We start from the raw sequence: 22674 nt of genomic DNA on the forward strand, positions 1-22674 counted from the left end.
TATCTATCTAAAAAAAAAAAAAAAAACTTGAATTTCCCTCGGGATCAATAAAGTATCTATCTATCTATCTATCTATACCTCTCTTAGTTTGTTTTGGGCCTCTGCCAACGCAGCCTGTTTCTCTGCGAGCTGGGTCGTGGCAGCGTTTAGTTGGGCCCTCTTTGGCTGCACCACCCTGAAGATACGCCCGTAAACCTGGAGAAACATTCACATCAGAAGATTACATTTTGCGTCCTTTTTCCCTGTTTGTATATTCATTACTGTACATCATATTCAGTACTGAGTTTTGATTGGGCCTTTGCCACTGGTGTAAATATCAACGGCTCAGACGCCGTCAGGGGCCCATGAAGGAAGAAACAAACAAAACAAAAAAAGAGCAGTCCAGCAGCTGTATTGTTTTTGGGAATGAAATAGCTCGGGGCGGGTCAGTAAGGTAGGCTAGCGCTGAGTGGCTGGTTTGGGTGGAGGAAATGATCATTTGTCCAATCACCTTGATAGCTGTCAGTCATGATGAGAGTTGTTTCTGCTTTCAGCGTAAAAAATAAATAAAAAAAAAAGTGCATGAAAGTTGAACCTAGAAAAGTTATGTTTAGCAAGAGTAAATGGAAAAGAGGGGCGTAAAAGAGGAAGGAAATAAAGAAACAGGATGAGGGTAAAACTAAGACGGCCAAATTAGATAACTTTTTAAAATCAGACCCAGGCCACCAAATAAGTAACCAAATATAAACTTAGCAACAAAATCAATAAAATTAGGTGCTCAATGAAGTTAGGTAGATTTGGTGAAATTAAAAAGAGCATTTTGTTTTGTGTAGCGCTGCCCCCGTTGCCGTCATTATTTTTTCGTTTTCAGAACCTCATTACGTTTCCATTCAGATTCAGGCCCCGTTTACACGGAGACGCTGTGACAGTAAGACGAAACATTTGGACATGCGCAGTAGTCGACAACAAACAACAATGGCGGCGGTTATGTGCTTCAGCAGCTATTTGCGTTGTATCGTCTTTTAAAACAGAACCTTGACATGATACATTGTGTATGTCGCCGCCGAAAGAGCAACGAATACTTGCGGCAAATAGTTCAACCTTTACCCGAGCACAGGGCGACCATACGCAGCATTTAGGTGAGACTTGGGAGAACTAGCCGCTGAGGAGGATGTTGTGGAGGAAGTGGTTATACTGCTGAGTGTCGCGCGTGTCGCGTTGTAAAGTTCCACTGCCCACTACTGGCCGGGCGTGACAACTACATCGTTTTCACTCAGGCAAGACCTGCCGTGTAGACGGTCTGTACTTCGAATCCGGAGTGCGGTCGTTTCGATGCATTTCTGTCATAGCGTCTCCGTGTAAACGGGGCTCAGGGTAGTCACCTAGCAGAGTTGAGACTTCTCCATAGACGTTAAGCTAAATATTCTTCTCCTTCTCGTGATGTAGGCCTACCTCTAACTGATAATATTGCCTCTGGTGGTCGGAGAGTATATTGCAGGCCAACGATCACGGCCCTTACGGCCCACAGATGCAAGCATATTATCCCCTCGCGGCCCTGCAGGTGGCGCTCGCGGCCCTTCCCCATGGTTAAGAAACCCTGCCATAGATGAAGCGGCATTGCCATGTCCCGCCTCTCCAGTCGGCCCAAAGGACACTTCCCCCCCTGCAGCCTCAGGGGACGGGGTCGGCGGACTCTGTGCCCACCAGTGGACCTGTTAGGTATTATTCTGGCCACAGATCGAGGACTCTACAATACTGTGAGCAGCGTTGCAAATGCTGAGTACAGTGTCCGTAAGATGAGCTTTGAATGAGTGAGCAGTACAGCTTCTCTTTGCTATGAAGTGGAATTGGTGTAGCTTTGTTAGTTTCTGCTATTTTTGAACGTTTGATACTTTGAGTGCATCATCAGGCTGTGGTAGTTTGAGCCCAGGTCAGGACATGCTGTTAGATAAAGAACTTTGGCCGCTGTCTGTGGTGCTTAAAGGCTAGTTTGCAGGATGTGTGTGACCACCTGTAACGTTAGGCTGCATGGCAGTTGTCTCAAGTGGCTGTGTGTATGTGTACAAGGCTACTGTGGGTACTGTGTGGTTGTGTTTAGGGTGGGAGCACAACAACAACACAAATTTGCACTGGGGCCTATCACCATGGTGTTACGCTACTGGCCCTTGCTGGTCACACAATGAAAAAATACATTTCATATTAGCTTGTTACAGGTGGGATTGTGTTACTAAGTCATGGTAGCCAGAAGACTTCCTCTTACCTCCATGGCTCTGACCCACATACAGAGGGATTTGGCAGCTAGTGACACTTTGCCGATAATCTCCGCCTGGAAATCTGCCTGACTGCAATACTGGCCGATCTTCTTCAACACGCGGTCTGATATATTGTCCTTGTCAAAGTTAACTAATGTTTTGATGAAGTTGGATTCACCTACCAGAAACATTATTAGGGGAAAAAAACACAAGTTAGAAATTTAGGTCCAATTCCACATGTTTATTTTGCTTATATCTTCTTAACATGGGAACAGGGAAACGATTATAATTAACACCCAGCTCTCACCAAGCTGTCTCTTGGACTCTGCCCAGGTTGGCTCTTTTTCCAGAAGGATCATGACAGCCTGCATTACTGTCTCTACCAGGGTTGGAGGACGGCCGTATGACTTGAGCTCTGTCATGTCCTTCTTATTCAGAGACTCCAGGGCCTATGTGAAAAAGGAGAAAGGAATCAAGAATGCTTGGATGTAAGAAGCCACGCTGCTTTCTGAGCAATGTTTGATTCAAAATGATAAAAATTCCAACTTCAAGGACAAAGTGCTTACATTGGTGAAGGAGAAAAGTAGAGACGTAGAACAAAATGTCTGTGTTCATTATTCATTAAATAAGAAGGACACCAGACATCAGAAATAGACATGAGCATCAGCACATGAAGGAAAGACAAAAAAGGAATTGCAGGTTTACAAAGTCAACAGGACAAAAGTCTACCTTCATGGCCTCTTCAAGGGCAGGAAGGGCCTCGTCCAGGTCTCTCTGTGCATTCTTAGCCATGGCTTTACACTGCAACTCCTCTGCCCCAATTTTCTCACTGTTAGCAGTCACAGTCTTAAAGACAAAAAAAACCCACAGCAGTGTGTCACTGACTTTATCTGTTCTTATCAATAAGACAAGTACCAAAGACCCTTTCAAAGAATGGAACATTAATGTGTCTAATCAAGTTGATTGGGTAGGTGGATGTGAACCATTTACATTTCTTTATCAGACAATTATTTTAATCAATGCAGTATTTTGTTTACATTGTAAAACTGGCGTACCTTCTGCTGCTTATCAGCCTCTCTTTTCTGCTGCACGATGACAGACAGATACTCCTCGCACTGTTTCTGGAAGTCGGCCACCTGCTTCTTGGCCTCCTCCAGCTCCACAGACATGGCCTCCACCTTCTCCCGAGTATCACTGATCTTAAATAGGCCATTACGCAGCTTGCTCACCTGCTCTCCCAATTCACTGCGTTTTTCTGCCAACAGCCTAAATGCACACATACATGGACACTATCAGATTTATCCACCAGGCGATAGTAACAAAGACAAGCCTGGGCTGTTGTTTTAGACTGTTACATTAATAAAGTTTGTTTATTTAGCTTTCTTTGCAATATGTTTTACTTCACTGTGTTAATAAGTTTAAAGGCTATCAGCAGGAAGTCACCACAGTAATGGCGGATCGTCAACGTCCAGCTTATACCGGGATCGGCCAATAGAAAAGCCTTTTAAATGGGCCATTTAAAAAAAAAAAAAAATGTCCAACATGGACGTTAACATGAAAATAAGATTATAGAAACCTGTTTTCAGTTCACCCCAGTTTGGTAACTTGAATTTAGTTGCTGAAGAAGAGGCCTGATCGAGCTTCTTTTTTTTACAAAATAAAAATGGGACAGAAAGATTGTGTTTTAAGAAATGAGGAGCAGGAATAACTAAAGGAGAACGTTTAGCTCTTACTTTTTGTATCCAGAGACCAGCTCCAGGTAATTGGTGGCTGTCACGTAATTATGTCTCCTCAACTCCAACTTCATCCTTTCGGAGATCTGTGCTACTGACTGATGTGTTGTCACAAAGATGCTGGCAACATTTGTCTGGATCTACCAAAATAACGCATTTTAAAAAAAAGTTAACATGACATTCAAAAAAAGAATACATCGTTGCATAGCTCACTTTTGATTCCAAACATTTTTTTCCCCACCAGAATTAATTTTCAAAGATGCGTTTTTAAATGTGAAAATAGACTTGAGCTTGTAAAGTGCCTTTCTAGTTCTGTCATTACTCAATGCTGTTTTTACAATATAAGTCAAAGTTACTAATTCACACCACATTTACACACTGATGGCAGAGGTTTCTAGGGTATAGAGGTCATTAGTATTTACTAACCTCATTCAAACACAGCTGAAGCAGAAGCAGAAGTGAGAGTGATTTAGGATTCTGTGTCTTGCCCAAGGACACTTTGTTCTGCTGCCTACATCCGATTTTTTCACAAATCTGATGTAACTGACTGACTGTCAACACTACAAATTGTAAGTGACCAGATCTGATGTTTATTTCCGTATTGAGGTGGTCTGATCCACATTGATTTCTATGGGAACAGGTTACACCCAGGAAATACAACAGCAAAATGGATGACAAAGAAGTGTGTCTATTTCTGACACAAACAATCCTGTGGAGCAGTTTGTCCATGGGCTGTTATTCTGCCCCATGTTTGTTCTTATTCTTGTTGTTTTCTTCCACCAACAAAACCTCAGACCAGTTTGTATAATGCGCCTTGAATTCACTCGCTCGCCAGGTCTACATTGTTGTTGTTTTTGTCGAGGGTGTCGCGTTGCAAGAAGACATTGAAGCGACCGAGAGGTTCAGATTGAGTCGCATCTGTAGGAATCGGATTTGAATCGCATTCAAAACCACCTACGTATATGGTTTTGGTTGAGGGGAAATGAGGGCAGGATCTTTAAAGACACACCTCTACAATAACATTGTGAAATCAATAGCCTCTCTTTATATGTTGTCATAGATGCCTCACCCCCTCCAAGGAGCCCAGGTCCATTCCATCCAAGTACCTCTCAGCTACCTCCATCAGGGCATCTTTGGGCCACTCACAGAACCAGTCAATGGAGGCACAGTTTACAAGCGCTGGATATTGAAGGATGCGGTTTCTGTTGAAAAGAACTTCTCTTTTTAAAAAAAGCTTGAAAAGATATCATTAAATGTTGATGTTTTTAAAGGGTCAGTAAATCAGTGCATTAGGTAGTTGGCGTTGATGAAGAAACGATTGAAAATACATAAAGATATTTCGCATCTTTAGTATGCTTTAACGTATATAAAGTTAAACTTTCTGCTCAGGAAGTTCCCTTTTCAACAGTTTTGGAAGGGGTGTCAAGGATGTCTTCTCTCTCAGAAAAAGGTTATTTGATCTTGGTAACACTGCCATTCAAAGTAACAAGTGCCACCACGACCCTCTGGCAGTAACTACCACAAGAACAAATCTGTGAACATGTTCGAGAAGAGGGTGAATGCAAGAACTCATTCCCTTAAGACCAAGCCTTAAACAGACATTAAAATGTTTAATCTTGCAAAAGACCACCAATGAGTCTCCATGTCCTCGGATAGAAGGTCCTTATGATATACATTTTATAAAACGAGATGCTGATTATAAGGATGACCTGGGATATGACAGCTGGCTCAGAGGTCAAGTGCATATTATTTGAACAAATTACTCCTTCATTCTATTAATAACTGGGTGATTTATGAACAGAACTGCATAGGTCAGTATTTGAAGTGCTGGATGTAAATCGACAAAGTGACATTAAATCAGTTTTTGTAATGTACAAACAATTTGTTAATATTGCACATACAGGTGCTCGAGGTAAAACTGCAGCTTTGGTGTTCAGCCTCTAAAGACTGCATTGTTAATCATACGTGAGTTCATTTCCATAAAACTGTGAGTTTAAAAGAGTGGACGGAGGTCTACATAGTGAACCAGAGAGTTATAGGACACAGTGTGTTGCTCAGAGTAATAAAACACTCTACCTGAAGGGCTCTCCAACTGGACTCATACAGACAACTAAGTGCAGCTTGTTCCTCACTCGCTCAATCAGGTATCGAAACAATGAGTCAGGAGTTTCTACCACCTTGTCTTTCCTGGCAGACTCTGACAGAGCATTGCACACCTGAAGATAAAAAAAAAAGTTAGTGTCATGATGTCAAAATCTGTTACTTTCAATACTTACAATTCAAATCATCAAATGGTTCAAGTAACATTTTTAAAATGCAACAATATTTTAATAAGATCAGCATTATTGTATTAACTTAATATTCACAACAACTCCAGATGTTTAGAATTGGAACATAACACTAACAAACTAAATAGGAAGTGTATTTCAAGACATAGCCAGGATGATTTTATGTTTGTTTTAAGATGGGTGTTTACCTAACAGTAATGAACAGATGGAAGGCCAAAGAGTTTTTCAGAAAATACTGACCTCAACAAACTCATCCGGCTTGTACAGGTTAGGCACCTCTCCAGAGCTTAGGATATTATTGATGTCCTCCAGGAAGGACTCGTCTGCAATCTGAGTGTCATTGAACAGGAAGACTGTAGGCTTGTTGTCGACACCAGTCAAACGGTACAGCTTCTTGATATCTGAAAACACACGTTAAATGACCTTGATAATAACTGATTAATATACAAAAATCAGCTTGGATCTCATTTTCCATGCACTGAATATAAAGTTAGAAACTTTAAACTCTTTGTGATTTATTTTTCTGAGCATATGTTTTTTTCAAAGTTAGGGGCAATGTTTACACTATTGACTTTCTGCGAATGCCTGTGATAGAAGTGCAGCGTGAAGTTAATCTCACCTTCTCTGAACTCCTGTTTGCGGTACTGCTTGGTGACTTCCACCTGGAACACCTGGTACTCACAGATGAAGGCAGCCATCTTAGCCAGGCTCTGTCTACCAGAACCTCCCACACCAACCAGCAGCATGTTGCCCCTAAGCTGACTTATCACACGTACTGCTCGAGTTACTGTCGACACAAAAAAGAGGAGAACACAAAAAAAAAAGTGTCTGAACCAAACTTTTTTTTACATTTCAGATGTTACATTGTGTATCACTTAGAAACAGTTGGGTGCTTGGGTGGGAGACAGGCTGTTTTTTTTACAGTGAATATTGATAACCCAGGGCTTCTTTAGTTGTTATCATAACAGTTGGGCCTGACTTCATTTCGTGGTAAGGTAAACAACTACACACTGTTCTCTATGAAAGCGTGCTGCCTAAGGTTAAGAGGTTACATTTTTTTAAACATATATTCAAATACTCTAACCAAATATTACCTCATTGTAGAATATCATTTTGTGTTCTGAAAAATGTAACAGTTAATTGTGCCTGGAAATCATCCCACATTCGAACCATGAATAAAAGTATTTAATGAGCTATGAGTAATGTGGTGATACTGGTTTGGAGTGGCATGTAGAAAATATTGACAGCAGAGTGCAAACAGAACAGTGTGCAGTGACAGAGCAAAGGTGTGGACTCATATCACATGACTTAGACTCCAGTCAGACTGGTGTCACATGACTTGGACTCGAGTGGACTTTTAATGTGTTGTTATTTGGTCCCCGTGACTTTCGCGATGTGTTAAACACTGATGGAATCACAGAGTTTGACACTGAAAAAACTATATAATCAACGGTGCTCAGAATATTGAGTTTTGTCTCAACATGGGTGTGACTTATCAAAAAAATCTACGCATTTCATACCAAATGTTTTAATAAACATGATGAGTTTTAGGCGAGTTTAGTGTACCTGCAGCTTCTGGCTGCTGCTCCTTTGCTGTCTGCATGTTTTAGCGCGAGCTGACACACACACACAATGTTGTACGCAATACGTAAAATTATCATTTCGACTTTTCTCCATTCCCCCTCACCATGTCTGCGTTTATCAACAATCAGCACCTTAAAAACAGAAGACTAATGTTATCAGCCTGCTGTAGTCTGGCAGAGGCGCTACTAACTTTAAAAAAAATTAAAGACAAGCAAATTTGACAATTTCCTGTCTTGATCTAAAATGATCAAAATCAATGATCGGATTCAGTAGAACACCCTGTCCCACACAGTTCAGAAAAATAAAAGTGAAGAAACAAAATTTAGGGAAAAAAATAAGTGGACTTGACTCGACTTGGGACTTGTGCATCATTACTTGGGACTTGACTCGGTACTTGAGACTTACTTGTGACTTGCATACCAATGAATTTGTCCCACCTCTGCTTTTAAGGCCCTGACACACCAAGTGACAAAGACCACGTAAGTTCTGCACAGCCGTTAGGCAGCGGTAGTCCGTTGTTATGATACGATAAGACCATTTTTACACCACTGTCAGGCAGCACTTATATTAAAGGTAGCCTACAAATAGAGAAGAATGTCTGGTAAAAAGTGGAAAATGCCACTGGTGTTACCAGCCAGAAGAGGCGGAGGCAACAACCAAGGAGAAATCGCACTAATCTGTGAAAGCATGGATAATACAGCAGCATGCCTTAAGGGGCTTTCCCAAACCTGTGCCGTCTATTCAACATGACAAAAGCTTTTTTTCACCAGTGAACTATCCCACTAAATATGTGTACAAGGTTGTGTTGACGCACTGTGCTCAACGGCATCACGGAAGAGCACCAGGCTCATTGGCACTACACCCGGTGTCAAGTTATAGTCTTCCAGCTGCGTTTCCATGAATTTCTTGAGACTTTGGACATCCAGCAGGTCTTCATACACACCAGAACCGCTCAGGAAATCCCCTGAACCATACAAAGAAAAACACAAAAGACACATTCAAAGCTACTAACACGTAAGCATTTTTCAAAACTTTGATGGATGACAAGTCTGTTTTTATGGTACCAAATATAGGCGGCTGTTTGTTTGGGCAGATACTGTGGAACGTGAGGTCAAAGAGTGAGCCCAGTTTCTCCCCAAGCAAAGCAGTAAAGACCTCCACGTCACTGCGATCGACAAGCCTGTCCGAGAAAACTCTGAAAAAAACGAGACAAAAAAACAAGTTCTCATGAGCAAGCACAAAAAAAAAGCACCTGAAATTTGGATTGTGACCTTAAGTTGGTTACCTGAAGCACTCGTGGATCCAGAGTCTAGTGATGTTGTTTTTGGTATCATGGAAGTCAGGGTGCGCTCTTAGCAGACCTTGAAACACCTAGAATGAGAGTAATAGGGGAAAAAAATAAATAAATCTTTAAGTCATGTAACATTTGAATTGGCGGAAGACGACCATATAATCAATTTTAAAAGAAAATCCGAAAAGAAATCTTTTTCTGACCTACAGTATATACACCTACAATAATTAATATTAGCTGTAAATAAGAGTTCCTATTTTAATTGACCAACCTGTCAGGATTGTCATATTTACTTTCTTAAATTTTCTGTCACTACTTTCTATACAGCTATGCAGGCGGGATTACTCATAAAGCTCCATCTCCTGGATATCTGTATATAGTATACATGATTCTGTACCTTGGAGATATCCCTGAGGTTGAAGAGGTAGTGTATCTTTGCTGGAGTGGGAAGAAAACGAGCAGAAACAGCATAATACAGTTCTAAGGTGGCCTGGGTCAGAATATCTCCGATGGGCTTCACCTCCTCCTTAAAGCCCTGCAGCTTTTGGTTGATCATGGCACTGTAGATCCGTGTGATCTGGGACTCCTGCATAACAAAAAGCACAGTTCAAGTCAAGCACAGCTTTTTAAAGATATATTACAACCATGTTCTCAAGACTTCACATGTTTTTGATTCAATGAAACTCAAGGGTCAGGTTTCACTTCCTGAATGCAATATGGCCCCCCTCATTTCAAAAACGTTTGGTTCTTTGTGGTAATAACAAAAAAAGCAGGTGAGGAGAAGAGTCATGAAAAACACTACAAAAACACAGAAAGACAGAAAAAAGGTGGAAAGAAGTCCAATAACCACTTGAAAAAGACAAATCTTTGTAAAAAGGCTCAAATAGAGTTGACCTTAAAAGGAGTGCAGAGAAAGAAAAGGAGGCAAGGAAAGTACAGAAATTAAAATAAAAATAAAACAAGACAAACACACAGGGACAAATAGTTAAGACAGTTTATCAGTGAAAGTTGCAACAGGGCCACTCACATCCAAGCATTCTTTAAAATGATTCTCTGTTGAATAAGGTGAAGAGTTCCATTTAGAAGCAATAATGATTATCATTGGGGCTAAAGTTATAATCACAGTTGTTCAATGCTGGGAAAGGGCAATTAAAGATGAGGAAGGGTCAGGAGAAGTGACCAGGGTCAACCATTGGGTTAACAATAAGCATACCATTTGTACAAATGCTGGGAAGTTGCCTATGAGTAAAATCTATTATTCTTCTTGTTACTTTACTTTGTCACAGATTTGAGTAGTAAAGTTCACGTGAAAATGGTTGCATTACGTACATTAGGGAAGGTCATATTGATGAGGTTGAATCGACTCTGTAAGCGCCCAGAAATGTGAGTCCTCCCACCACCAGGAGGTCCCATTGATGCCAACAGGAACATGTCCTAAAAAACGACACACATAAATAAACCCATTTAAAAGAGTTAAAAAGTTGTTTATGTCATGAACAACTGATTTTTTTTAAATGCATGTTAAGCTTTTGTTTCTCTTACTGAAAAGAATGGGAATTAGTAGGGCTGACCTCAAATAGTCTGATCTTCCATGGTTCGTTTGTGAGATTGTCGACTAAGTCGAATATGGCTAATGACAAGGATCAACTCATATCAGCTATTGCATATGCAGGTGCTAAGTTTTCTCAAAATAAAAATCAAGACTTTTAGTCTATGTTATAAATATTTACTTATTAATACTTTCAATGCAATTTTGTAAATCCCAAGTCCCAAGCAGCCTATTTAGCATAGCAATTGTTATTCTAAGTCTAGAATACAAAGAGTTTAATTATGTGGTTTATGTGATGTTTATAATTATTTATCTAGCTCACCTTGACAAACTTTAGGGTCTGTTTATGGCGGTCATACCAGAAGCCATAGTCGATCCAAAGACGCAGCAGTTCCAGCGGTGGCTGGGAGCCAAAGAGGTCATGAGCTGGCATGTTTAGGTCATCCAGGAAACAAAGCAGGCGCTTCCCACCCGTTGGCACAAACACGCCTTTGGTTCTCTTCTCTATGCGACTCTCCACTATGGCTTGAATGTTATTAGAAGTTGTCTGGACGTTGATAATGACACGGACAAGGAGAAAATTAGAAACAACAAACAATATTGCAATCTTTGAAATGAAAGTGATGAAATAAAGAAAAACTCTGAATGGCACCAACCTGAGAAGACATGTTGATAGTCAAGGCAGTCCACTTGTTATCCAAGTTCTGCAGGACGGTCTGGGCTACTGAGGTTTTGCCAGTGCCCACTGGCCCAGTGAGCAGCACTGGGTACTGACCTAACACCAGAGCCTTGACTAGGAAGTTGTAGCGAACTGTGTCCACTGTAGGAACCATAATCTTATAGAATGGAGCCCTTCAAGAGAGTCGGGAGGGACATTAAAATGTACTGTAGGTTTTGTTATCCTGGCATATTTACAGCCTCAAAAATCAGCAGAAGGAAGAATGAATAAAACATGGCTCCTCTAACATGTCTGCCAACAACAGTTTATGGTAGGCATACAGGCATACTTGGTTACTTACTCTGCATTATAGCGCCAGTCCTTGGGCAGTTTTTCTTCAAAAGAAGCCCAGATTTTATTCTTGGTGTCCACATAGTACTCATAAACTGTGTCCTAAAAAAGTTGTCAAACAAAGTGCCAAGAATGTTAGCTAATGCTAAAAGAGGTCCATTCAGTTTGATGATCAAGTATACATGTACAGTACTTCTTAAATCTTTCTCAGTATCATGCCAATGGTACATTGAATATGCTAACAATAATGCATTCTAATTTGCACTTGTAAAACTGTCTGCAGATGATACTGGTGTGACATAATGGTAGGCGATACTGTCGAAAAATAATGACTGTTTGTCTACAATGTTTAGCTCCCTTTTGTTCTTTTATAAACTGTCATGTTATCAAACTACCTTTGCATTATCAACCCAAGTGTGGAGTAAATATGTCATGCTAGCAGCCTAGTTCAAAGGGAAAGTCTTTTTATATATATATTTTATATATGTAACAAATACACTTTCAAAAAAGGTGAGAAGGTTTATTAAAGAGAACAATGCAGAAAGAAAGGAGAGGACATTGGGCCTCATTCACTTAATGTGCTTAAACTGTAGCTACAAACATTTGAAGCGCAGAGCTGAGATTCCTCAATATATTCTTACTTGAATTTATTCTACAATGCAAAACAAAATTTAGAAGCTCCTCAGACCATGCGTACACACAAATGATTGCCGAGCTTTCTGGTAAAATGTTATCATAGGCTATACACTCTTTTAACAAAGTGTAAATATAATATATTCAGTCAAACATTATATGAACCTTTTTCTTTTTGAAAAGACAATAATAAAAATGGAATTACCTAATGCATTGGCTAAATGTATAAGTAAATATGAGACGTTTGCCTTTTCATCCTTTAAACTAAAATCTAATTGTCAACTACTCCCACTAATACTGCCATGAAGTATCGCATTCGTTACCAAAACCAGCTGATTAATTGGAGCCTATTTAAGATCATGAAGGGAACATATTCATGATTGTGATTTACGTGAAAGTGTGGCTGAAAGATATTGCAACTGGTGCGTTCGGAAGAGAGCGCATCAGATTGTCATTGGAAGAGTGTGACAAGTGACTGATCAGCTGATTCCGACTGCTAATGCACAAAATAACTGCTGCAACTTTTTTTTGCCTTTTGGGGCAATCTCCTAAAAATCTCCCCGTCTCCACCTTTCAGCTCTCGTCCTGATACACCAATCGGATGTCCTTATATGGAGTAATAGTATGCAGATTGCAGATTGCGGACACACTCCTGATGATTTAGAATATTCTTATTCACTAACATACTCATGGTGGGGAGAACAAAATTCGCTGGTACACTTGAATCCGAGGGTGATTTTGCGTAGAGTGAGAGCATTTCTACAGACGTATTAGTGAATGAGGCCCAGTGGCATGTAAAAAAATATCTTTTTTTTTTTTTTTAAACAAAAGATCTTTTAAGAACCTTGATGGGGAATGTTCCCTCCATCTCGCGCAGGAAGTTGTCGATCTTGCCACGTCCATCTTCATCAACAGAGGCACAGATGGACCAGATAAGGCTAAAGATGAACCAGAGAGTCACCATCCTCCCCAGGTTCTCTGTGTCAGAAGTTTTTACCTGAAGTTTTTTACAAAAAAAATTATACCATTATGATTGTTTTCAATGGGATGACAGGGATCATGAACTGAATTGGAGATTGCTAATGCATTTTTTTTTTCAGTCATATGTCTTAAGTCAAAACTCACCAGAAAAGGCACACTAGAAAATAGAGAGATGTAATATGAAGGTGAGAGATTGCCATGTATTTCTCCTACCCCATTGCTGGATGTTGCTAGGCAGTCATAGAGACGGCAGAGTGAGGTGATTCCATTAAGCTCAGTGATTGGAATCAGCTCCTTACAGTGGACCTTCTTAAACTGCTGCGTGCTCTCTATATATTTCTCAAATAAATGCTTTAAATGTTCCACTTCAGCCTGTGAAGAAATTGAGAAATAGTTAGATGACAGTGAACTGATTGAGAAAAGAGGACCAGGAAAGACTATAATGTGAAATAATTGGTGACAAATCCATTGCACCTTGTGTCGTTTATCCAGCCAGGACTGAACAAAAGGCTTCCATCCCAGATCAGTGTAATCATTGTAGACCATCCCACAGCGGGACACAGTAGCTGGAGAGGCCTGTGCCAGGTTCTCCACTTCAAACAGCAGAGACACCTATGACCAAAGGATTTTGCTTTCTCAGTTTTTCTTTTTGTTTTAAGCAACATCTCAAAACACCAGATTCATTTCATTGTAAAAACTTTAATTTCAGTATAATGATTTATTCTAAAAATAAAATAAATAACAAATTGGAATAATTAATAATGTGCAACAATGAGGATGTCAAATCAAAACAATTGTTTTTCCAGCACTTAGTAAAAGCTAACCTTTTGGCATCAGCAGATGTGAGAGTGTAGGTGCCAGTGTGCAAATTAAAGAGTTCAAAAAGTAAACTTTCAAATTCTATAACTTTAGGAATCAAGTAGCTGCAATGAAAGCAATGCATTAAAGGAACTGCATACTGCATACTCTCAGCTGTGACTCTGGTTTCTTTTAATTCTGCTCTCACCTGTTCGGGCATGGAAATTCTCTCTCCATTGATGAGTGTTAGCACCTTGTTGTCGTCCATGACAGAGTTCATACTCTCAATCCAAAGAGTGTCAACAGGCCCGTCAAACACTATCCATTTCTCATCTGGTTGGTCATCTGAAGAATGAGGAACAGGTGCAAAGTGAGATAGAAAAGGAAAATGACATATCAGTACGTTTGCAATGTTGATATATCACAATACGCATGATGCATGATTAATTGGTCAATGTAATGCTTTCAAATGTAGGTTTTTAAAAAAACAATTCTAACAAACTATGATCAATCTTGAATCCTTCTCTAATATGTTGACTTAAGACTGCATGTACAGCACGTGGAAGAATGTGTAGAAGTGTCAGGACCTGCACAGGCAGTTCTCATGAGGGTAGAAAGCACTCCATCAGTCCACTCATTGGTTGAGAGGTCATTTTCTCCATACAACTCTCCCAGACTCATTGCTTTGGGGTTTAGAGGATAATCCTGTTGTCCCAACGGGTCCGAAGCATAAGAAAGAATATGATAAACAAGTTGATGAAAAGTGCAGTAATAACTGGATGATGTTTAGTCGTTTCATAGTTGGGAGTATGGAAACACATTAGGGTAGCTTTAAAGGCAAATGATCACATCTCTTCTGTGTGACAGCACCGAAGCAATGATTGATTAATTAGTGCATGCTTTTTGTCTCTGTCCCTGTCTGAGCAGGTAATTAGGAGATGAGACACACTTGTGTGTGCCTCCATGCTTAAAAGCCAAACAGCAGCCAGTCTTGGGCCCCTTGTGAGAGACTTTGGGTGCATCCAGTTCTCTTATTTGCTATTTCGCCAGTCCTCGACTGAACCGAAAGTAGTTCCAGACCCGCCATGTTAAGGACCGTCCCGAAGATCTTATACTAATGGGAGGAGACAGGATCAAGGAGAGAGGAGGAAGATCCGAGGAGCGATGACTGAGGAGACATGAGAGCTGACTTAGAAGTCTTTTTACTGACAGACACAGCCCCTTATCATATATCACTCATTGATTGGATGCTGCAGAGGATCAGATGTCAGTGAAACTTCTAAACATGAACGGTTTAATACTGGAGTAAAGACATTTAAAAAGCCGCTAAACGGACCATCAGACATTTAAACAGATTATAAACATGATGATGATGACAGTTTGATGAAGAGAGAGTCTGTTAGTCACAAACAAGTTTTACATTTACACTTATTTATCTTCATCAAGTTTCATCATTTAGAACCTAATAAATCATTTTCAGTATTCTTGACACGCAAATATTTGTTTATAAAATACAGAGGTCATTGTTGAAATATAGGCTAGGCTAAGTCAAAACTGTAAAATAATAATTAATAATAAATTCAAAGACAATTCAATATAGACTGTTTTTGTCAGTAGAAATTGTTATTTTGGTTTGAAACAGACTGCAGGTTGTTCTTCAGGTGTTTGTTATCAGGGAAAGAGACAATATTCTAACTGTGTACATTTGATTAGAAATAATAGTGTGTTTGATAAGAAATAACTCAGTGTGTGTGTTTGATTAGAAATAATACAGTGTGTGTTTGTGTGGACATAAACAGCTGTTAGGCTGATTGACAGCTGAACGTGATCAGCTGATGTCACGTCATGTGACGCTGTCGAGGAAAGGACGTCTCATGTCTCTTAAAACTGATTTCCTGTCCTCTCTCCTTGGCTTCGTTTCCTCTGTCCATCTCTGGTGGACAGGACTAAGACGCAAGTGGAGGACACAACTTGGAGGACAAAACTTGGAGGACACAACTTGGAGGACACTTGATGCAATAAAGGGAAGTAAGAAGCTCCCTATGACAACACAGACAACACATCTTTGCTTAAATGATTTCACTTTACAACCCAACAACCATTACCACACACCCACACCTTACACAACTGATTGTTAAATATCATTCAAAATGACATCTTGTGCAAGTTCTGATTGTTTTGAAGTCTAATAAAATGCTTTGGTAACCGGTATACAATCGTCTCCAATCTTTGCTACTGTCCAAGAGCCCTGCTGTTACATCTGATAATACAAATACTTACGTTTTTGGACGTTTTGTTGAAAAATGTAACAAAGAAAAAGAAATAGTCAGTTTAGGAAAAGCTTACTACCTGAACAAGTCTGCTTCAAAAACCCTCTGAATGTTTCTTTTCTATTAAAGCCGAATTATCCAATAAATTACAGTGCATTTTTGCAACTTTTACCCACCAGGACCAACTGGAACCCAGGCACTCCCTTGTGATGCATGGCAGTGAGAGCACTCTGCAGGATCCTCCAGGTAACACTCTTAGCGCTGCCAGTCTTTCCCACCAGCATCGAGGAGTGTCGAGAGTTTTTGGTCTCATAAAGCTGGATGACTTTTGTTAGTGCAAAAGCAGAAACCTGCAAACCACTCTGTCGAAGCGCCCCCTCTACCGCCTCCTTCAGCTGCAATGAAAGCACAGAAAAAGATGGACACAAAGTCAGTGATGCATGCTGTTTAAAAACAACTGACAGGGGACATAGAGAAAAAAAACACTATTGTAGTAAGTTTTAACATGTTTTCTGGTAACCTGAGTGCCAACAAACAAATATCTTATGTGTCCATTGTGGGTGGTGTGTCAATGTGCATAAATGGGATTAGCTTGTTTGCGCTTGAATAGCATTAGTACAAAAAGCTTTTAAACCTACAGATGATACACACTGTTAGCTTTTAGTACCCCAGTCTATTCTTAGTGAATCAGACCATTGGTGTACAATAACAATATGAATTGAAATCTGCACTGCGAACTTACTTTGCCATAGTCTATAATAGGTGTCTCTACAGCAGGAAACAAGTCCTGGGTAATCCCGTTGAACAGCGGCACGTCTGCAGACGACAGCTTGGCTATGTTCATGTCTTTCATCGCCATAAGCAGAACCTGAGGACAGCCATTGAAAAACAGACTATCACCATTTCAATGTCTATGAAACAGTGTCAGAATCCAAATGACAGATGACAATACATCATGGGTTAAAATGAAGCTCATGCAACCTTAGAAACAAAAGGGATTTTTTTAATTTGCTCATCTGCAGTGCAGGTCAGTTAACACAGAGAGGCAAAACTTTACAAATGGATTTTGATTTGACAGATGCCCACTGGACTTGGGTTACCATAACTTTGGTTAAGGCCAAAATCCCTACTTGTCATATGGAAACCAAAACTTATCTCATTAAAATTAACTTTGGAAAAAAATAAAAATAAGAATATAAAATATCATTAAGGGTTTACTTTTGTATAAATGGATCCAAAGAACCCTGAGCAAGTTCAGAAACTATGGAGCCAGAACAGTGACAGCCAAATGTTGGCTTCGAAAATAACATTTGACACGGGACCCACTGTTGGAGTTATTATATATAATTGTATATATGTATATAATTGTCATTTCATGTATTCTTCACTTTTTAGCATTCACTTATATAGGTCTCAGTCATTTTCCACTGTGAGCATGTCCTTCTTATCTTGCTGTTTAACTAAATCTTGTCACACATTGGTACATCATGTCCCAGGAAGACTTGTCTTGTAAGAACTAAGAGACACCACAAGTGGACACACACACACACACACACACACACACACACGCACACGCACACGCACACGCACACACACACACACACCAAGAGCTGTGCTCAAGAGGAAGTTCGTTAAAGACAGTCTGACTGAGAGCACAGAAATATCTCCTCAACTGCTCTTCCCTTGGCCAAGTAAACAGAGAGATACCTACTTCTTCATCAGGTACGTTAGGGCAAACTCGACGCTTCTTTCCGGCATAACGAAGCAAGGAAGTTAGGGCTCGCAGTCCAAAATCATAGTGGTCCTGTTTAGACAGCTGCTGCACTGCTAGGGAGTACAGGGTAAACACTTTCTTAGCCAGATGCTAAAAGGACAAAAAAAAGAGACAACATTAAAATTACTACATGAGAAGATATAGAACGCCTTAAGCAGAAAGAATATTTGTGCATGAGGACACAGTTGATCATGTTTAAGAAACTGACTCTAAACCATTCCTCATTCTGTCATTTATTCCAGACTTATCAAAGGGGCAAGAAATCGCAGTGAAAACAAACAAATAAATGTTTGTGTATTTACACTTAAGAGTGTAAAAGAAAGATAGATTAAGTCATTTGAACATGCACATACACTTTCGGAAAATAAAAGGCGTTGTATTGACTGAGTGAGAAATATTGCAATGACTCAATGTTTTTTCAGGTCTGTGAATGGATTGTATTTTATTGGTTGGTTTCAAACCAGTCCACCAATCTTGCCTTCAGAATTACATTACTGCCCTAAAATAAAACTCTATTTTGATTTGATACATAGCATTTACAATAAACGCATTTGAGTAATCATTTCAGTATATAGTTTATCTGTAGACATAATTATAATGGTTTTGAGAGGTTCCAGTCTTGTGTATGTATCATTTTCCTCGTCTCAGTCTTGATTCCTCACCCACCTATTTACATCTTTACCAATAAAGAATGTTCAGGAAGTACACAGATTTTCTGTGGGAATACTCCAGTTAAAATACCTATTTAAAAAAAACAAAAAAAAAACAGGATATCCTCTTTATCTGTGCTTTATTTGGGACTATGGACAGTAAACATTTTCACCTCAAAACTGGGATATTTTTGTAGACATTGAACAGCGCTGCTGTTCATGGTGATGTTTCACAGTATTGAAAAAGCAAGACGTTTGTTTTTTTTTAAACATCTTAAAAAGCACTTTATACTTTGTACTATAGATGAATACAACATGATAATTTTTATCTGTTAAATCAGAGACTAATATAGCAAAGCAAACACACAAACCTAAAACTTGTATAAATACCAAATATCTTTATATAAAGAAACACTCTAGTCCTTACTTTTAGACTAGCCTCACATTAGCCTCTTCTCTGTCCATCAGTTCTGTTTTACTAATTTGCAGTCTGATAGTGTTTTGATTAGTAGTACCTTGCAGTTGTTGAAGCCCTCTCCAAACAGCATGATCTCAGCAATGAGAGTCGAGTCTGGCACCACCATCGAGATAGGTCTGAACATAGACTTCAGGTTGTCTGGGAGCTCAGACCGACCAGCATAACCTGAGAAAAAGAAGACATTGAGAATTAATACAACAATAACAAAAACCAATCAAGATAATTATCTAAAAATAGTGATAATTCAAAAACAAACTCAGTATGCTTCAATTTCTGCAACACAAAAATGGGTTTTCTAGGTCTAACTAAATCCTCATTAAGATTCACAAGATGTTTTTTTGATTAAAAGATGGCAACTTTAAACGCAAAATATACAGGTCTTAATTAAAGGGAACCTACCAGGATTCATAGTGATAAAAATTCCACATGATTGGACAAGACGTATGTGCTGTCCATCAAAGTGGAACTTAGTTTGTTTGGCGGAGAGGGCAGACAAGATGGAGAGGATCTGCTGGGCCACTACTGACAACACTTCAATGTTGATGCGATTGAACTCGTCGAAGCAACCCCACGCTCCGGTCTGTTCAGGGTGGAAATACAAACCAAATAAGTTTTAAAAAATCCTGGTAACTATATTTCATGGTAACTGCTCTGTCGTCAACATACTGAACTCGCACCCGTTTCACTGAGTAGGTTTAGTACTATCACAGAGTCTGTTAATCCTAAATTGTGGGAAACTAAGCATTTCCTGTTTCAGAGAGGGCAATCACTTTATCCAATGTTCTGGAGAAAGGTAACTTTATCTCTGAAGCCGTTACTACGGGAACTAAGTCTGTGAACCTAACCTGGTCGGGAGCAGGTAATGAACTCAATAAACTGACTTTCTCTCTCTCGCCTCCCTCTTCCAGAGCCAGTAGCCCAAGTTTCATTTCCTCCTTTCATCGTATCATCCAATTCACATTAGTGAAGATTCACCCTTAGTCTGAATAAAAATCTCTCTTTTTTTATTTATTTTTTTAATAATATATGTCAGGCATACAGCCTTTTTAGAGCCGGAAATTAAACAACTACCCAAAATGTAGCAACGACCTGAAAAGTTACACAAAAATGTATCATAACCCAAAATGTAGAAACGCGTCAATAATATAACAAAATGCTCAGCCTAGTAACTTTTTGCCCAAAATGTAACAAGTTATCAAATTATGGGAAAGGCAAAAATATTTTTCATGATCATTCCTTTCTTAACCCTACCTGTGCAAGACCAGAGTACATCCGTCCCATGGACTTGTAGTCTAGTCCTTCAGAGCAGTTGATTACTATGACATACATGCCCAGAGATTTGCCTAAGTCCTTTGTAGTCTCTGTTTTCCCAGTACCAGCTGGGCCTTTAGGAGAGCCCCCTCGATGGAGGTGGAGTGCTGTCGTCAGAGTCATATAACACCTGAACAAATCAAAGAAGAGTGAAGAATAACATTTTTGTTACATGTATAACCATATGATCGGAATATTTAAAATTGTTATTTTTAACAAAGAAAAACAGACGGGTACTAATAAATTAAAAAAAAAAAAAACAATACAACAATGCATTATTGGATGTCATTACTTAGTATGAAAGGTCAACAAAATTGCAATTTAATAACTAACATTTAAGATGATGACAGCGTAAATGCAGTCTGAGAAGGGCAAATGATCAATAACAACCTGTCAGTAAGGGGCGTGATGACAAGGCGTCCAGAGTTGCCCAGGTACTCGTATCCATACTTGAAACATGTGTTGGTCTGTCGGATTATGCAATCATCGGTTTCCTATTGATAGATGACAAAAGAAGATAGTTTAAAGAATTCTTTTCTAATGCAGTTGGAGTAATTAAAAGAAATGCATCTGTAACAATGTCCAATTCAAGTTAGATTTTCAAGGCTACCCTTACTTTTCACAAAATTGTTTCCTTCCAGTGGTTCACATTGGCTTTTCTCAGTACATACCTTTTCCCAGTACAGCCGGAGCTGGCACAGCCACTCAAAGGCATTAATGTTATTGCAGCCTGCTTTGGCCAGCTTATCAATGACATCCCTTGCATGGACCTCCACTGTGACAAGTGCTACAATTTTAAGACGTAGCACTTTGGTGAGGTTGCCACGGATGGTTTCTGAATACTTCTGTAGCATGGAGACCTTGGAAGAAAAAACAGTTGTAAAAAAAGGCTTAAGAGATATTTAAAATCCTAGTTAGAGAAGTTACTTCTAAGATCTTTATGTGTGTTTTGCAATAAATAGGGCAAGTATAGTTTTTTTTAAAAGAGGCTTACCTTACAAAATAGAAACATAAAAACAAGTGAATATTTTCCTTGTCATGTCAACATGGACACAGGAAAGAAGTTGCTAACTCATATATAAAAAAAAAAATGCTGAAGTTGGAGACAAAGATTGAGATACACTTCACTTAAGAGCACACTCAATCAACATTTTTTACATGTTGGTCCCCTTCAATTACATTGGACATTGTAAAGACAAAAAATAAGTCTGACCAAATAATGTAAGCTGTTTCTGGTAGGTTTTTGTTCAATACTATGACCATGTGTTTATGTCAGGGTTAAATAAAGTGTTAAAAAATATATGACGAGGGACAAGACCAATGGGACAATATCCTTAGTCTGCTGCTATAGAGTTAAATAAATGTAAAAACTATATGATGTGTAAAAGGTACATGTTTAAACAAAGTCTAAAGAAAGAATTGTGCCCTTCCCTGCCCTTATCATGTGTGTTTTGCTAAAACATTTTAAACTATTTAATTGTCCCTCAAGTAACAAACCTGTTTCTTTTTCATGGACTTAAGAGAGGACTTCTCAGATTTCTCTTTGCTGGTAAGAAGACATTTTGTAACATCAGTGGTCCACTGGATCTGACTCGCTGTGATGACCATCTAAAAGAGCAGAAAGCATATCAGAGTGAATTGAAATACAACAAAGTTTTACTTTGTTTCAATGCATTTAATGTTTAAATACAGTTTCTTCCAAGTGTCTTATAAGTAAGAGAAGAATCTTAGGGGTGTAAAAGGTACACATACATGGATCGGACCGTTTCAGTACAGGACTTTCTGTATGTTGCAGAAGCGTAACTAGAGGATCACCCCTCTGTTCTTTCGACAGAAGTATTTAAAGGAGAGGCAGTTTCAGCATCGCCACAAAAAGCTACGCAGTCAAAGAGGTCTGGACCTTGGTAGTTAAAAAAAAAAAAAATATTATACCAACCAATCCAAATACTCGCAGAACAAAAATGCTAATGCTTTAATCTGTGTTCCCACACAGACTGCAAAACGGGAACACACAACAGATGATAGGCGTCATGGCAACTAAAACAAATGAGCAGGAAGATCCTCCGCTATCGTTGAGGTTTCCTGTGTGGGGAC

The 22674-nt window shown here is 39.3% G+C and overlaps 1 protein-coding gene across 1 annotated transcript in view; it reads right to left on the reverse strand.

The window, feature by feature from the left end:
- dnah2 (dynein, axonemal, heavy chain 2) overlaps positions 1–22674 on the reverse strand; it is a 74188-nt gene that overhangs the window by 19699 nt on the left and 31815 nt on the right. Inside the window, exons 34-65 of the mRNA XM_079371392.1 lie at positions 22078–22188; positions 21252–21440; positions 20971–21074; positions 20521–20710; positions 19669–19849; positions 19307–19434; positions 18079–18231; positions 17110–17235; positions 16544–16762; positions 14685–14802; positions 14306–14442; positions 13774–13911; positions 13513–13671; positions 13163–13315; positions 11696–11787; positions 11333–11528; positions 10999–11223; positions 10457–10561; positions 9525–9713; positions 9122–9207; positions 8901–9031; positions 8651–8800; positions 6872–7039; positions 6493–6653; positions 6041–6180; positions 5034–5166; positions 3965–4104; positions 3287–3497; positions 2961–3077; positions 2539–2680; positions 2240–2409; positions 79–195 (exon numbers count right to left, since the gene is read on the reverse strand). Coding sequence (XP_079227518.1) covers positions 79–195; positions 2240–2409; positions 2539–2680; positions 2961–3077; positions 3287–3497; positions 3965–4104; positions 5034–5166; positions 6041–6180; positions 6493–6653; positions 6872–7039; positions 8651–8800; positions 8901–9031; positions 9122–9207; positions 9525–9713; positions 10457–10561; positions 10999–11223; positions 11333–11528; positions 11696–11787; positions 13163–13315; positions 13513–13671; positions 13774–13911; positions 14306–14442; positions 14685–14802; positions 16544–16762; positions 17110–17235; positions 18079–18231; positions 19307–19434; positions 19669–19849; positions 20521–20710; positions 20971–21074; positions 21252–21440; positions 22078–22188 — 4779 coding nt within the window. The remainder of the gene's footprint in view (positions 1–78; positions 196–2239; positions 2410–2538; positions 2681–2960; positions 3078–3286; positions 3498–3964; positions 4105–5033; positions 5167–6040; positions 6181–6492; positions 6654–6871; positions 7040–8650; positions 8801–8900; positions 9032–9121; positions 9208–9524; positions 9714–10456; positions 10562–10998; positions 11224–11332; positions 11529–11695; positions 11788–13162; positions 13316–13512; positions 13672–13773; positions 13912–14305; positions 14443–14684; positions 14803–16543; positions 16763–17109; positions 17236–18078; positions 18232–19306; positions 19435–19668; positions 19850–20520; positions 20711–20970; positions 21075–21251; positions 21441–22077; positions 22189–22674) is intronic.

This window comes from Symphodus melops (genome assembly GCF_947650265.1).
Source record: "Symphodus melops genome assembly, chromosome: 20".
NCBI classification, from domain to species: Eukaryota; Metazoa; Chordata; class Actinopteri; order Labriformes; family Labridae; genus Symphodus; species Symphodus melops.